This window comes from Chaetomium tenue (assembly GCF_020726465.1).
Source record: "Chaetomium tenue strain MPI-SDFR-AT-0079 chromosome Unknown F5144scaffold_5, whole genome shotgun sequence".
Lineage (NCBI taxonomy): Eukaryota > Fungi > Ascomycota > Sordariomycetes > Sordariales > Chaetomiaceae > Chaetomium > Chaetomium tenue.
In genome coordinates, this window is record NW_027117333.1 from 2,352,366 (window position 1) to 2,366,969 (window position 14,604).

A 14,604-nucleotide genomic window follows, 5' to 3' on the forward strand; every position below is an offset into this window, starting at 1 on the left:
CTCTTGACGTATGTCATTTCTGTTGCAGTGATTGCTGAATGGCCAAAAAAGGCCGAACCCCAAGCGTAGCTGCCGTCGAAACCTTCGACTAGAGGAACGAAAAGAAAGCCATTCGGAATCCCCCAGTTACCTAACTTTTTATTTTACTCCCTTTTTCTTTTTTCTCTGTTTCTTTGTCTTTTTCTTCTTCCCCCTTCGAGTTCGGCGTTTTTTGGCCAGAGTGTGAAGGTGGAATAACCCTACAAAAACTCACGAAGCATTCACTTCACTGCGATTGAGCTTTGCTTGGTGGATAACAGAATTGGTGCGGGGTTGGCTGCCTGGCTGCAATCAATCAATTGATACGGATACTGGCAGACCGGTTGAGTCACCACCGGCTCACTTGAGTCGTTGGCTTTTGCTCAACTGTGCATTTTATCCTGTTGGTTGAAATGTGGCTATAAAATGTGGGGCCATATCGGATTGCCGTGGTTTCATTCGCTCGAGAAACAGCGCCACTATCTTCAATGGCTTGAAGCTGGGGGTTGCTGGGCTCATCGCATCATTACCGACAGAAGGTTGGAGGAGTTGTGGTACCTTAGGTATAAAGAATGCCAACATGCCGACTGTTAATCCAGGCAGCATTCAAATCACCGATCGCCAACACAGTATAATTGTCCATCCCACCTGTTCTTGCCCTTTCCAGATTCACACAAACAATCCTTCCACTTTCAACTTCAAGTTTCAAGTCACACCCCGCTTTGTGCTTGCTTGGTGGCTCTGCAACTGCCCGCCTACGGTGAATCGCCGGCATCGATCCATCTATTTAATACCTGTCAACCTCGAGTACATTATCATCTCGCCAATTTTAAAATCATCAACCTTCGCATCATTGCTACCATATCATCCACCAAAACTTTTATCGAACAAGAGTAAAATCGCCCAGGATGGCTTACAACACCCACATTTGTGGCCTCTACTATCTCGTTCCTGGCCAACGCCGACCCGAACGCAAATACCTTCCCCAGTTGTCACTCTCAGCCAACACCAAGATTGTGTCGTCGACGAGCCGGACTACTCTGACCCAGACCTTTGTCAATCCCCGGTCCGAGGTCATCCCTGAACTCAGATACACTTTCCCCCTCTATGATGGCGTCTCTGTTGTCGGGTTCGTTTGCACCATCAACGGCGAGCGGGTCATCCGTGGCGTCGTCAAGGAGCGCGCCGAGGCGAGGAAGACGTACCAAGCCGCCATCGACCGCGGCGAGACTGCTGGCCTTTTGGAACAGCTACCCGCAGCAAGCGATGTATTCACCACTACCGTCGGCAATGTCCCCGCAAACGCAACTCTCAAAGTCGAAATTTCGTACCTTGGCGAGTTGAAGCAAGATGCCGAGGTAGATGGAATCCGTTTCACTATCCCAACGGGGATCGCACCCCGGTACGGCAACTACCCTGGCGAGCTGCTGTCGAGTCCTGTCGACACAAAGGGCGGAATCAGCATCGTCGTTGATGTGGAGATGCCCGACGGGTCCAACGTCAAGAATGTCCAGTCTCCCTCGCACCCCATCTCTGTGACACTGGGCAACACCTCCGCGGGGGCCGCCAGTGGTGCCGACATGTCTCTCCAAAAGGCGTCGGCCACCCTTGCCCTGTCAACCACGGAACTGGGCAACGATTTCATCCTCCAGGTGGTCGCCACCAATACGGGTAACCCGATCGCCGTTCTTGAGCAACATCCCACACTTGACAACCACCGGGCCCTGATGGCTACCTTGGTCCCGAAGTTCAACCTCCCCTCGGCAAAGCCGGAGATTGTCTTCCTCTGCGACCGGTCCGGTTCCATGGAGGGATCCAATATGAAACACCTCAAAACCGCCTTGCATCTCTTCCTCAAGTCGCTGCCCGTGGGGGTCAAGTTCAATATCTGCTCCTTTGGTTCGAGCCACGAGTTCCTTTTCGGCAACAAGTCTCAAACCTACGATCAATCCTCGCTCGAGAAGGCCTCGCGCTATGTCGACGGTTTCTCCGCTAATTTCGGCGGCACCGATATCTACCGTCCGATGGAAGATGTCATCAGCAGACGATACGCCGATATGGACTTGGAGGTCTTCCTGCTCACTGACGGCGAGATCTGGGACCAAAGGGAACTTTTTGAACTGCTGAACAAAAAGGTCGCCGAGAGCAAGGGTAAAATCCGTGTATTTACCCTGGGGATCGGGAGTGACGTTAGCCACGCCCTCGTCGAAGGCGTCGCCGCGGCTAGCAACGGCTTTTCTCAGTCCGTTGGTGACAACGAGAAGATGAACACTAAGGTCGTCCGCATGCTGAAGGCCTCTTTGATGCCGCACGTCAACGACTACACCCTGGAGGTCAAGTATGCCAACGACGTGCCCAACAATGCCACCGACGAGGACTTTGAGATTGTCGAGAAAGTCATGGACGGAATGACCATTGACGTACGGGAAGTCGAGAAGGAGGAGGCCCCCAAGAAGCCCACCTCCCTTTTCGACGAGGCAGCCGACCCAGATGTCGAGATGCTTGACTCTTCCCTCAACGCCTCTGCTGGCGGCAAGTACTCGCATGTTCCGCCCGTCTCGGAGCCCAAGTTTCTACAAGCACCATTTCTCATCCCCGCGCTTTTCCCCTTCAACCGTACCACCGTGTACCTCCTCCTCTCTCCGGAAACCGCTCAGAAGCAACCCAAATCGGTTATCCTCCGCGGCACATCCTCTCACGGACCGGTCGAGCTGGAGATTCCCGTCACAGTGCTAGCAGAAAAATCCGAGACCATCCATCAGCTCGCCGCCCGCAAGGCAGTCAAGGAGCTGGAGGAGGGCCGTGGCTGGATCTACCACGCCAAGGACGGCGCCGGAGCCCTCCTCAAGGACCAATACCCTGGCCGCTTCAGCGACATGGTCGAGCGCGAGGCGGTCCGGCTGGGCGTCACCTACCAAGTCGGGGGGAAATGGTGCAGCTTTGTCGCGGTCGAAGACGGCCAGAACCCAGACGACCTACCCGCGCGACCCCCAACCCCGGAGAGCCGCCCAGAGGGCTCCCGCGTCTCTGGCCGTGGCTTCGGAACACCCTACTCCTCCACCCTGTCATCCTTCACCAGGAACCGATCCCTCCCCTCGAGGAAGACGGCCACCTACAGCGCCGCACCCCCCCCACCACCACCACCCGCCCCCCGCCGCGGCGGGGCCATGTTGATGTCTTGCAGCCCTGTTCTCTCCCCCAGCACCCATTCCGTCGAGGACGACTCCGACGACGACATGGGCTTCGGGCTCATGGACGACGGCCCGGCCGTGCCGGTGTCTGGCGCCACCCAGGCCATGCAGATGCAGGCGTCGGCTGCGAGCCATTACCCCGAGAACGACTCCGACGACGCCGAAGGGTTTGGGCTGTTTGACGACGGCCCGTCGGTGCCGGAGCCGGAGGTCGGGAATAAGTGGGGGTGCGTGTTGATGGATGATGGTGGCGATGACGGTTATGGAGCGGAGAAGCGCAAGCCCGCGGTGCGGGGGGATGATGTGCTGAGCTCGCTGGTGGGGTTGCAGGCGTTTGACGGCGCGTGGCGGTGGGACGAGCTGGTGCTGGTGCTGCCGATGCTGGGGCTGGATAACGAGGAGGGTGGGAAGGGAGTGGTGCTGGCGAAGAAGGCGGCTGCAGACGGGCTGGGTGGGGCGTCGGATGTGTTCGCGACGGCGCTGGTGTTGGCGTTTTTGGAGGGCGTGATGGCGGACCGCCAGGAGGAGTGGGAGATGCTGGCGGATAAGGCTAGGTTGTGGCTGGAGGTGGCGTTGGTGGATCGGCGCGAGATGAGGAGCGTGGATGCCTTTTGTGGGGAGGTGAAAGCGTTGTGGGAGAGGGAGCAGGTGGTTGGTGGGTGGTGATGATTGCTGGAGAGTGTACGTGTACGAATAGCGTTGGCTCGGCTTGGAGTCGTTGGGTTGGGAACACACATTTCTACTGCCTGGCTAGCGCAAAGATTGACTTGAGGATCTGCTAGCTGAGGTAGGGATCATAGCATAACGCATGAAATCAGCGGACTCATAATTACAATAGTCCCCATGGCCCCGTTCTACCTAGCATCCCCTGAACAAAAGAATAGATAGGTACCCATATGCCACCAACTCAATGCATTACAACTCAGCCAAATTAGGACTTAGTAAAAGACAGTGCAATAGAACCCCCTACTACCCTCGCTACTTTGATAACATCATTTGTGTATCTTGTTCGGTGCCTTGTGGTCGGCTTGCCAAACTTTGGTGCATGTGTAAACGGACTTGCAAGGGGACTCATCCCCAGATAGTCGGCCTGGTGTGTATCTATTGTTTTAGCCAGAGGGTGCTTAGGTAGGTAACTACTCGCAATGAAAATACACGGGGAACACTAATTTACAACGGGGAAAGAATTAGTCTTACTGTGTTTGTGACTGACAGCCAGTATCTCGGGACGGTCCCTGGAATTTGGGAACAATTGAGCTACACACTTGTTTCGCCTCCCTGACATGACATATTACTATGCCCACTACGAAGGCTATTTAGAGTCAGGTTCCCACGGAAGCCCAGAGTTACGTTGAAGTCGCATGTTGAATAAGAAAGTGGTTGGTTGTTCACTTGTTGGTGTAGTCTGTTCCACGACTGAACAAGGTGGAGCCAATGTGAACACATAGCAGTATTTGCAGCTAATATATATTCCAGCTTAGGACCCTAGGGTACCCCGATTCATTTTAAGACAACCTGGTCATCGTGCGTTTCACTCCTCTCCCAGCCAAAGCACATGCACGGACCAAAGACTCTCACCGAAACTCAAACCTCGAGTACCTACTTCGCTATCTCTTTGCTACTCAACAGGACGGCAATCATGACAGACTTCAACAACCGTCGCAACCCAGAGCAGGACGTGGCAAGCGGGAGACAACACATTGAAGCGGGTGACACCCAAGACCGAGATCACACCAACATTGTCAACTTGCCGCTTCTCCCCGACGCTGATGATGGCGACGCCAACCCCGATCCCGACGATCACCATGTGAGAGAACAACTCAGACCTAGCACCGCAACCAAAGTTATCGCCACCATCCTGACGGCTTTACTCACGGCTCTTATACTCGTCACGGCTGCTGTCGCGGTTGTGATCATCGCCGTGTCCCTTCTGTCCTACCTCCGCATCCACAGCGAGGGGTCGTGTGCTGGGGTGGAGGCCGCAATGGGCACGGCCGCAATGGACAGGGCCCACAGGCACGCTTTGGAATTGCAAGCCCAGGCGGAGGATTATAGAGTTGAGGCGGAGGCTTGGGCAGCTGAGGTACATCGTGCGTGGGAGGCTTGGGCAGCTCAAGTAAATCGTGAGGGGGATGCCCTGCTTGAGAGGTATAGAGCTGTCGTGGATGGTGTATTGGACTGAGCCGGATGGTTCTGGATCTTACCTGGACGAGTAGGGTGAGGTGCAGTGGGTATTGTAGTTGTGGGCCCAACAGGTGTTGCGATGGCGGTGAACATTGCCGAGAAAATCAAAAAAAAAGAGGAAAAACATGCATGGAAGAAAACGAAAAAAAAGTGGGAAAGGATTGGGCGCGGGGCGGGGGGGGGGGGGAAACAACACGATACCTATTCGGACACGCATTTTAGTTAGGTAGTGGTGATGTAACGCCAGAGGGGATAAAGTAGGATGACGAGACCAAAAACAAAATGAAAATCGACTTTTCGACTAGTCGGAGGGGAGGTTGTGAACGGGACTGGCGAGTGTAGCCGCTGACAAAGTCAAGCGCATTTTTGCCTCGGTGGCACCAGCAGTAGATATGAGACCTGTTTTAATGAGGTCGTCGTTTCCAGCCCAATTATCGAATTCACTACCACGTTATAATTTGAACAGAAACCCGCTATTAAGAGGGTCAGGACTCCGTGGCCTTACCGGACTAGAATATGTCCGGGACTGGGGATAATGCGTGGAGGAAAGCGGCCGACAGATCCGAGTCTCGGCATTTCTACTGCCAAAACCTTCCGCGGTTGTTCTGTAGTATCTCTCGGGACGACTGATGGTTGCGGAGTTATGTTATCTCCTAAGGCGGGAACGGTACAACCCGGACAAAGGGCCGGGGTCCAAATCCGTCTCGGCTGCTTCGAGGCTGGGTACGGCGAGCGGATTCCGGTCCCGACGGCACAACTTCTCGACGCATTCAAACAACCCCGCCGGGGGGAGATCGATATCCTCAGTCTGCACATAAAAGTCACATATGCCATGGCCATTGTCACTTCCATCATAGCTCACAACAAATTCTTCGCCTCACACAAGCACTTCACCGCCCACTTACACGCCTCACACAACACCAAAACACCAACCCCTTAACACCAACCAACCCCTCCCAACAACCCCCCACCCCAAACACACAAAACCATGCCTCCCCAAAACCAAGCCGCCTGGCTCTCCGCCGCCAAAGCCCGACCCCTCACCATCGGTCCCGCCCCCTACACCCCCCCAGGGCCAGGCGAAATCGTGATCCGCAACGCCGCCGTGGCCATCAACCCGGTCGACTGGGTCAAGCAGCAGCTGGGCGACGTGCTGCTGACCCACATCCAATACCCCTTCATCCAGGGCGGCGACACGGCCGGCACCGTCGTCGAGGTCGGCCCGGGCCCGGCCCCGCGCTTCCGCGTCGGCGACCGCGTCGTCGGCGTTGCTATGTCGATTGCGGAGTCTGTGAATAACCCGGCGGAGGGCGCGTTTCAGTTGTATACTGTCCTGCGTGAGCATCTGGCGGCGCCGCTGCCGAAGGGCTTGAGCTTTGAGCAGGCTTGTGTCATCCCGCTGGCGCTGGCAACCTCAGGGTATGGCTTGTTCCATGGGGAGTTTTTGGGGCTGGATATGCCGACTGTGCCGGCGCGCAGGGTGGATGGGGGGAAGCCGCGGGCGGTGATTGTCACGGGTGGTGCGACCAGTGTGGGCAGCAATGGTGTGCAGTTGGCTGCGGCGGCGGGATATGAAGTCATCTCGACGGCGTCGCCCAAGAACTTTGACTATGTCAAGAAGCTGGGCGCGAAGCATGTCTTCGACTATCATGAGGATGCTGAGGCGCTGGTTGGCAAGATTGTTGGTGTCTTAAAGGGCCGCTCCCTGGCGGGCGCGTTGGCCATTGGGGATGGCTCGATCGAATTGTCCGCGGCGGTGATCGAGCGTCATGCCGACACCACGCACAAGTTCATTGCGGCCGCGAACCCGCCGACGAGCGCCATCCCGGGGGTGCAGGTTAGGTTCATTGATACCAGGGATGCGGCCGAACCGGATGGGCACATTGCTCGTATCTGGAAGGATTACTTGCCGCAGGCGCTGGAAGAAGGGCAGTTTGTCGCCGCGCCCGACGCCCGTGTTGTTGGGAATGGTCTAGAGAAGATCCAGGACGCGATGGATTTGCAGATGCAAGGTGTCTCCGCACAGAAGATAGTTGTTTCTTTGGACTGAGTAGCTAGCGTATGATAAATGGTACCTGTAACACAACCTCAACTCCTATTCAGATACTGCATCTCTACCTCTTCATCGCCGTTTCACTGGCTTGAAATGATTTGAACAGGAGAGCTAAACATGCGAATAGCGGAGAAAGTTGTTCGTTAAGAAGGGGTTTTGAGCTACTTTACCGCATTTACTAACCCCTTGTGGCCGCACACGGCCAACCCACATGATGTTCTTGCCTCGAATCATTACGAAGATAGGATCCATGACACAGTGGGGCGACTCCATCCGCTACAAGGAGGACCTTGAAAGATGCCCTCAGGTACGGCCGGAGTCTCGCATGTCGGTGTCCCTAGTTCATGGCCTGGCAGTCCTGCACTTCAGGTGGTTATATTATTGATGTTTCGTAACGCCTTCACCTCTTTAATACCTCAAGGTTTCTTCAGCTGTCTCCATTGGCGCTCTGTGGCCCGTATACTTGGAAGTTCAGCCGTTGGACATCATGAATACTCCGTGCATCCTCACATTTTTCGGTACCATGGTTGATGGGCGAGAAAGCATGGTCGGGCGTTAAGTGCGTGGTTGGTTCAGAAGTAAAGCCTTGCTGCACGAAGATATTCTTGGCTATAGCCTAGGACAGAACCGACCGAGGTGTTGGAAGACCAACAGCCACGATTTCAAAGTTATTGCACATATGATGAGAGCTTACAACAATAATTTGAGGTGCTCATAAGCCATTCAGAAGTGATTAATTGATCTCTAGTTCTATCTTTTTCTCCTCTCAGAGCTCTTGAGAGCAGGTGGCTTTATCCTAAATCTCTCCTTTGTCTCCTTAAGTTAACCCGTGGTTATCCGGATCTTTGTGGTGCCAGATGCCATGAATCCGTTTCCGGTACCTGTCCGTTTCCGGGTGTCATGACCGTTTCCGGTGCCATGACTTTCCAACACGAGGTATGTGTGCTTAAAGTAGGCCGGCTTGGAACCCGCACAGCAAGGGGGTGATCAAAGACTCGAGGCCAGAACCTTATTGCTTGCATTCAAAGCGCTCGGCAATTCCTATTGGCGCGGGCACCTCCATAGCAGAATGAGAGTCATGAAATTGGACACGACCCCTGTCAGAAGATGGTAAGAAAGACGGGAAAGGCACGCGGCAGGGCCACTAGATAAACTCTCCGAACTGGCCACTGTTGCGTAACACACCACTGCTAATCTTCAGTGTTTTTTGCGGCGCTCCAGGCGGCCGGCCACGCCAAGTACAGCGGGCCTTTTCCCATGTGTGAAGGGTTGGGAATGCCGGCAGTCGATTCTGCATTCGTACCCAATGATTGTGTGCCTATTTGGTAAGTTCAGCTACGTCTTTTGCCCAGTGATTTCCCATGCCTCCCTCCCTGTCAGCTCAGCCCAATATCATGCATGTCCCCTTTCAACACGGCCTAACAGTATGTTTCCCTTTCAGCTCAAGCCAATATTATGCAGGACTTCGGCCTCCGCGCAAGGGAACTGGTTCATAACCTGACAACTCATGTAACATCACTCATCCAGGAAGACAAAGGATAAAACCATGGCACTACAAAACACATCCTCGAGCTCCAGGCCCTAGGCACAACCAAGTGGGAGCCGTGTTGCTTTTCCTTTTGATAGTACCAATTAGCGATTCCAGTTGCCGCCCCCCCATCCGCCCGACCACCACCAGTCACATAGCATGGCTCCAAGTGTTGATAGCACCGAGGGAACGAATCCTCATCGACCCACAGGAGCATGGCGTCACCTCCCCTGGAAGCATGTGGCATGGCGTTGCGGTGCCTCCCTTGTGCTCTGCATTGTCCTCGCCGTTATCCTCTTTGTTTTCGAGAGAATGGGAGTACTCGACAAATGGGAAAGGCGGGGTTTTAACACCTTGTCCATTCTGCTGTCGTCGCTCGTCAGCTTGTCCTTAGGCTCTCTGCTGGGGCTGTTGGGTGGGATGCTTCGCTGGCCCTTACTGGCGAGGGGTACTGTTTCGCCGCAGGATGTAAGATTAATCATTCTTCGTTCATTGACTTTGTAGGATGCGGGATAGCTAACACGGGGTGCGAAAGGTTGACCTTGTCCTCGCCATGGCAGAGCCCACCGGTTCGTGCCGCCTCATCTGGCGTCATACCAAAGACAGACGATGGACCTTCACAACGTTGATCACGGCACTGTACCTGTTGCTGAATGTCATCGGCCGGTTAAGCATTGCTACACTTGGTTTAACATACGACACAAACGAGGATGTCACCATCGAATATCCCGCTATGGCGACGGACTGGGGCTCCCAGGGCTGGTTTAGCCTCCCGGTGAACGATCTCGGGGGGGATGCTTCCGATTACCGCGAATACGGGAGCACGCATTGTGAGTCCTTCGAGTACACTTCATGCCATGAGTTAGAGTTCCATTCTTGTGGATATCCGAGTATTTGACATATCCAGTTAACCGTTACTATGCAGCACGTATGAACGATTACGCAATGCGCGCGTTACTGATGAGTCCCATCAGCTTCAACGAAAGCGACCCTTCATCCCTGAGGGGTATCGAGCAGATAGAAGGTTTGACCCGGGTCTTTAACGAGACTCATGTTGAATACTCGTACCCTTTTCGCGAGTTCCGTGGCAATATATCGTCGCCATCGGAGACCGTTTTCCTACGAAGCTCATCAACGTGCACCCAAAAGCGGGTTGAGGGTGTGGACGTCTATGAGATAACCCAGGAACAAGGCGAAAGCCCGCGCGAAAGATTGATAGGAGACGTCGGTATGGCATCATCTTTTTAAAGTTAGGCACGGAATGATTCTGTTCCAGAGCTTCCGCTAACCAAACGCCGTTGTCTTCAACCCATCTAGATGACCTTCCACCGGGACATCTCGACATAGGTGTCATCTTAGACCACATTTTTGCAAAGGACAGGGATGAAACAGACAGTGAGGAATTTACGTGGGCAGCTAATATAGATTTCACTCGTATGTCAAACTCGCCTTCGACGTGTCTCACCACCGCGTGTAAGTATGGCGAGGACAACCCAGATATCGATCAGCCTTTTTCTCGTTTACACGGTCGCTAACACAGAGCAACAAGTTCTCGGAGACGAAGAAGAGTTGTCAGAACAGCCAGGGCGGTACAACCTGACATACATTGAGTGTTCAAGCTGCCTGAGCGGCCCCGACCCCGCCACGCGCGCTTCGTTCTACGGTCTCTCCACGGAGAACGCGACCTACGTGTCCAACATACTTCTCATGCTGGGGGTGTTTCAAGCGGATTCGGATTTCTTTGACAAGGATCGCAGCACCAGCTTTCGACTGTACACCACCGACAGCGGGTTGACCACTATTTTGGATGATCCGGGCTTCTCCGACGACGACGTGTACAGCCCCTTGGACGTAGCACACCTCGCTGCACGCCTCCCTATCCTGGCCGTGGTCGGTGCCGACGGCGAGCTGCCCACGATGCAGCTGTCTAATGCCTCCTCAGCGGTAGTCATCATCAACACCAAGCTGGGCGTGAAATGGGACCGGGCCATTGATGTGCTCGCGGGGATTTTGGGCGGACAGCTCATCGTCTCAGTCCTAGTGTTGTATTGGTGCAGGCAGACTTTCGTCCCCGACTACCGCAGCCAGGTCTCGACGGCAAATCTGCTCAAGACTATTGTGGGGTCGGCCAAACTGAGCGGCGTGGAGAAAATGTCCGAGGTGGCTACAGTTCTTGGGGCCGAGGGGAAGTCGCTGGAGTACCGGGCTAAATGGGATGCAAAAGGTCAATGGTCTGGGGCTGAGCTGACCTGGTCTTCCAAGTAGGTTCCCGGATTTTGTGTTTAGAAGAAAAATGAAGAACCAAACAACAGGATAGGCGGCGTGGATGGAGACGATAATCGGGTTGCACACGTGTTAATACTTTGCCAACAATCAAATTCGACGATTCACGACATCTCCTCTTTTACCCGTGCCCGCTTGCCACGTCGTCCCGACTTGTAGGTTCCTGTCAGGGAAAAACCCGAAGGATCAAAGATGTACGTCCGTTTCTCCAACTTAGGTCGCTTACCGTAAGCCGATATAGATCCCTGTTATGAAAGGGCAAACGTTGCGTTTGGGTGCAGTAACAGTTAAAGCGGAAGAGTATCTCAAAATAGGTAGTAGCGGGGCCGTCGGATGAGTAGGAGCAGATACAGAGAGCTCTTGTTGTTGAGACGCCCGAAACAGGGTTGGCTCCACGATGCCGGAGTCCTCCCGGAGCCGTCCGCCGGTAATGATGGGAACGCGTCCGGGAAGTAGAGAGACAGATGTGCGTGGTAAGGGCGATGGGAGAGAGATTTACATGGCCGTGCTTCTAACGGGAATCTATTATCGAAACGCTTTGTTGTTGTACATTTAACACCACCCCTTTTGCTCCCTCCTTCCGGTAAGTCTCCACCCCTAATCAACTTCCGTCGTCCAAAACCGATCCAACCACCACCCCCTTTCCCCCTCCTCCCCCTTCTGCATCACCACCCCTCCCCCCCAACAACCCCCCTCCCCATCCCCACCAGCCTCTCTCTCAACAACCCCCCTCCCCCTCAAAACCCTCCCCCTCAACTCCCTCAACCCCACCACCAACCCCCCCACCCCTCCCTCTCCCTCCCCCACACAAAGCCCACCACCACCCCCTTGCAGCACCACCCCCTCCAACCGCTCCACCACCGCCCCCACCACCACCGGCAGATCCGCCACATGCCGCACCGACGCCGCGTCCCAGCGCGCGTCGCCCTCCAGCCGGTACAGCGCGCTCAGGCAGGCGGTCAGCTGCGCCCATTGCGGCAGAGCGATGCCGGCGAAGGAGGGGTCGGGGAGGGTGAGCAGCGTGGTGGTGGTGCTGTGGATGGCGAGGAGAATTTTGCAGGGCTGGGGGTGTTGGGGGGGTGCGGGGGGGTAGTAGGTTGTTGGTGTTGGTGTTGTTGTTGGGGGTGACGGGATGGGTATTGTGGAGGCTGGGGGGTTGGTGGTGGTGGTGGTGGGAGGGGGTGGGGGAGGGTAGTAGTAGGTTGGTGGTATTGTTGTTGTTGGGGGGGAGCGTGTGGTTATTGTAGAGCCTGGGGGGCTGGTCGTGCTAGGGATGGATTGGAGGGGGTTTGCGTAGAGGGTTTCGAGGATGGTGAGTTCGGCGTGGTGGAAGTGAGCCGGGAGGGAACCTGTTGTGTGGAGGTGGTGGTCAGTGTTGGCTGGTAAGGTGAGGGAGTTTTGTGGAGGTTTACCCTGGTGTTGTAGGACTGTTGGGTAGAGATCCTGCAGTTGTGATAGCAGGGCCTCGGCAGCCGCCTGGTACTTTGTGTGATGGTTCCGACTGCGTAGCTGCAAGGCCTGTGATGTCAACACCTGAAGCCGGACCTGCAAAGCCAGGACCGCGTCGTTTCGCTCGTTCCTATTCGAACTAATGGCGACTAGACATTGTTTCATCTGGGGTGTCCAGCGCAAGCCGTCGACCTGCCCGGAGTAGGTCGAGATGGCGGAGCTAAGCACAAAACAAGCCAAGACGGCGCGTTCGCGTTCCAAGAAAGGTTCGCCCTGCATGCATCTGCTTGTGGGGCCCATTTCCAACCTCAACAGTCCGAGTGTGTGTATGTCTGAAGCCGTAGGCTTGTTTGGGAGTACCTCGTCAACCAGTGACATGGCAACCGTCATCAGGCGCCCACTGAGCTGATGGTCCCAGCCCCAGGCAACGTAGACTAACAGGCCGAGCAACAGGTCCATTGTCTGTCCCAGCGGATTTCGTTGCGTGTTGTTCTCCGTGTTTCCACCAAAGACCATCTCAGATAAGAGGTGCTTCAACTCGGTGGCACGTACTCGTTTTTCACGGGCCGTGGACGAAGCCACACAGGTGATGGCCCGGAATAGGAATGGTCGTTGGTGTTGCAACTGTTGGATCGTCGTCTCAGCAGGGAAGTGGATCAAGGGAAAATGGGGTAGCATATGGAAGCGGAAGGTTTCGAGGCAGGCCGCCGTCGAGGCGTCCGGAGGCTCAGGGGTACTGGGGTTTGTGGTGTTGGTAGGTAGTTCAAGAAAGGGATCCAAGAGAGCTTCTAGCCTGGCGATCCCCTCCATGGAGGGGAAGCCGGATGGAGCCCACTGCTGCTGCTGGGCTGCCGCGTTGGCCTTGTAGTTGTGGCGCGACTGGAACAGCGACACCAGATCTTCAAAGGGAGTAAGCCGGCCGTCCGAGTTTGGCTTTTGGTCGGGATGAACGCGGCGTCGGGTGGAGTTGGAAGGAGTGCATGGTTTTTTGAGACGGAGGCATCTAAGTTCCAATCCGTGAGCTTCTTGCGGCGCCCATGAGACCCCCAGTGGGCCTACACCACGTACCTCTCGCATCCGTCTCCGCTTTGGCGCGGAACGCATCGGCACTTGGCTTTGAAGCAGCTCATGCACGCATGGCCGTAAGGAGCCGAGTGGCTTACCCCTCGGCGTTCCATTGTGTGCAGCCTGCAATTGCAAGGTCTCGGGCCGCTGGTTATGGATAGCAGTCGGCAAGCGTTTGCGTTGCCGAGACTCATGAAAAGTAAAGAACATGGAAATACTCGAGCTCAGAACGGCAGTAGTCGGACCGCAACTAGGAATATGGGAGGTGACATTGGGTCCGCCAAACCGGCTCTGGGGCCTCAGGGCCTCAAATATTGATAAACCAGACTACCTACCCTAGCCTGGTGCCGGTACCAGGCAAGGGGTAGCGCGGAGGCCGCGGGGCCACAGATGCCCCCGCCAGCCTCGCTAGACACCATATCGACGAATCTCAGGAACCTACCTCCCTAACTTGCATGATGGTGACGATGGATTAAGCACTTAGGGTGGCATTGATTGGTGGCGGATGTTGCTGTTGGTTCGAGCCCGGCTGCAAGGGCGCCCGGGGACAACAGCGAGCTGTTGGGGGCCAAATTTGATGGTGAATCTGTCAGCAACGGACCAGTCTTGCAACGTTGTTCCCTCCCCCTCCCGGATTTATGGCCGGAAGCGTTCCCATCTCCGAAAGTAAAGCACAACAGGAATGAAAGTCAATGACATGGCGCGTAAAGATGATATTATATTGATATGTGGAGCGTGGATTTAAGGTTTTGAAGGAGGATCTTACATCAAGCCATCAGGATCGTGCCAAGTCTATTGTATTACCTGGACTCACCGCCTTCCATTACGGATAA

At 55.1% G+C, this 14,604-nt stretch overlaps 5 protein-coding genes across 5 annotated transcripts; 4 read left to right on the forward strand and 1 right to left on the reverse strand.

The window, feature by feature from the left end:
- Positions 1–514: 514 nt before the first annotated feature.
- Positions 515–4,157, forward strand: F5144DRAFT_578006 (von Willebrand factor type A domain-containing protein). Its single transcript, XM_066789241.1, has one exon. The coding sequence runs from the start codon at positions 927–929 to the stop codon at positions 3,873–3,875; it is 2,949 nt and encodes a 982-aa protein (XP_066641492.1). The 5' UTR covers positions 515–926; the 3' UTR covers positions 3,876–4,157.
- A 691-nt stretch (positions 4,158–4,848) lies between these two features.
- On the forward strand, positions 4,849–5,425 carry F5144DRAFT_549455 (uncharacterized protein; the record flags this gene model as incomplete). The annotated part of the gene is made up of 2 exons (XM_066787580.1): positions 4,849–5,299; positions 5,364–5,425. The coding sequence occupies 2 exons, from the start codon at positions 4,849–4,851 to the stop codon at positions 5,423–5,425; spliced, it is 513 nt and encodes a 170-aa protein (XP_066641493.1).
- A 1,059-nt stretch (positions 5,426–6,484) lies between these two features.
- Positions 6,485–7,475, forward strand: F5144DRAFT_578007 (uncharacterized protein). Its single transcript, XM_066789242.1, has one exon. The coding sequence runs from the start codon at positions 6,667–6,669 to the stop codon at positions 7,441–7,443; it is 777 nt and encodes a 258-aa protein (XP_066641494.1). The 5' UTR covers positions 6,485–6,666; the 3' UTR covers positions 7,444–7,475.
- Positions 7,476–8,641: 1,166 nt separating this feature from the next.
- On the forward strand, positions 8,642–11,553 carry F5144DRAFT_578010 (uncharacterized protein). Its single transcript, XM_066789243.1, has 6 exons — positions 8,642–8,771; positions 8,888–9,442; positions 9,510–9,804; positions 9,900–10,202; positions 10,292–10,447; positions 10,524–11,553. Exons 2-6 carry the CDS (start codon positions 9,134–9,136, stop codon positions 11,237–11,239), a joined length of 1,779 nt encoding a protein of 592 aa, XP_066641495.1. The 5' UTR covers positions 8,642–8,771; positions 8,888–9,133; the 3' UTR covers positions 11,240–11,553.
- A 301-nt stretch (positions 11,554–11,854) lies between these two features.
- On the reverse strand, positions 11,855–13,884 carry F5144DRAFT_594197 (uncharacterized protein; the record flags this gene model as incomplete). The annotated part of the gene is made up of 3 exons (XM_066790548.1): positions 11,855–11,931; positions 11,965–13,709; positions 13,775–13,884. The coding sequence occupies 3 exons, from the start codon at positions 13,882–13,884 to the stop codon at positions 11,855–11,857; spliced, it is 1,932 nt and encodes a 643-aa protein (XP_066641496.1).
- Between the last annotated feature and the right edge of the window lie 720 nt (positions 13,885–14,604).

Bases quoted from the DNA above. Each gene is read 5' to 3' on its own strand.
- F5144DRAFT_578006 (XM_066789241.1), top strand. From the start codon at position 927: ATGGCTTACAACACCCACATTTGTGGCCTCTACTATCTCGTTCCTGGC.
- F5144DRAFT_578007 (XM_066789242.1), top strand. From the start codon at position 6,667: ATGTCGATTGCGGAGTCTGTGAATAACCCGGCGGAGGGCGCGTTTCAG.
- F5144DRAFT_578010 (XM_066789243.1), top strand. From the start codon at position 9,134: ATGGCTCCAAGTGTTGATAGCACCGAGGGAACGAATCCTCATCGACCC. The intron at 10,203-10,291 runs GTATGGCATCAT...CAACCCATCTAG, and splicing joins AAGATTGATAGGAGACGTCG to ATGACCTTCCACCGGGACAT. The intron at 10,448-10,523 runs GTAAGTATGGCG...CAGAGCAACAAG, and splicing joins GACGTGTCTCACCACCGCGT to TTCTCGGAGACGAAGAAGAG.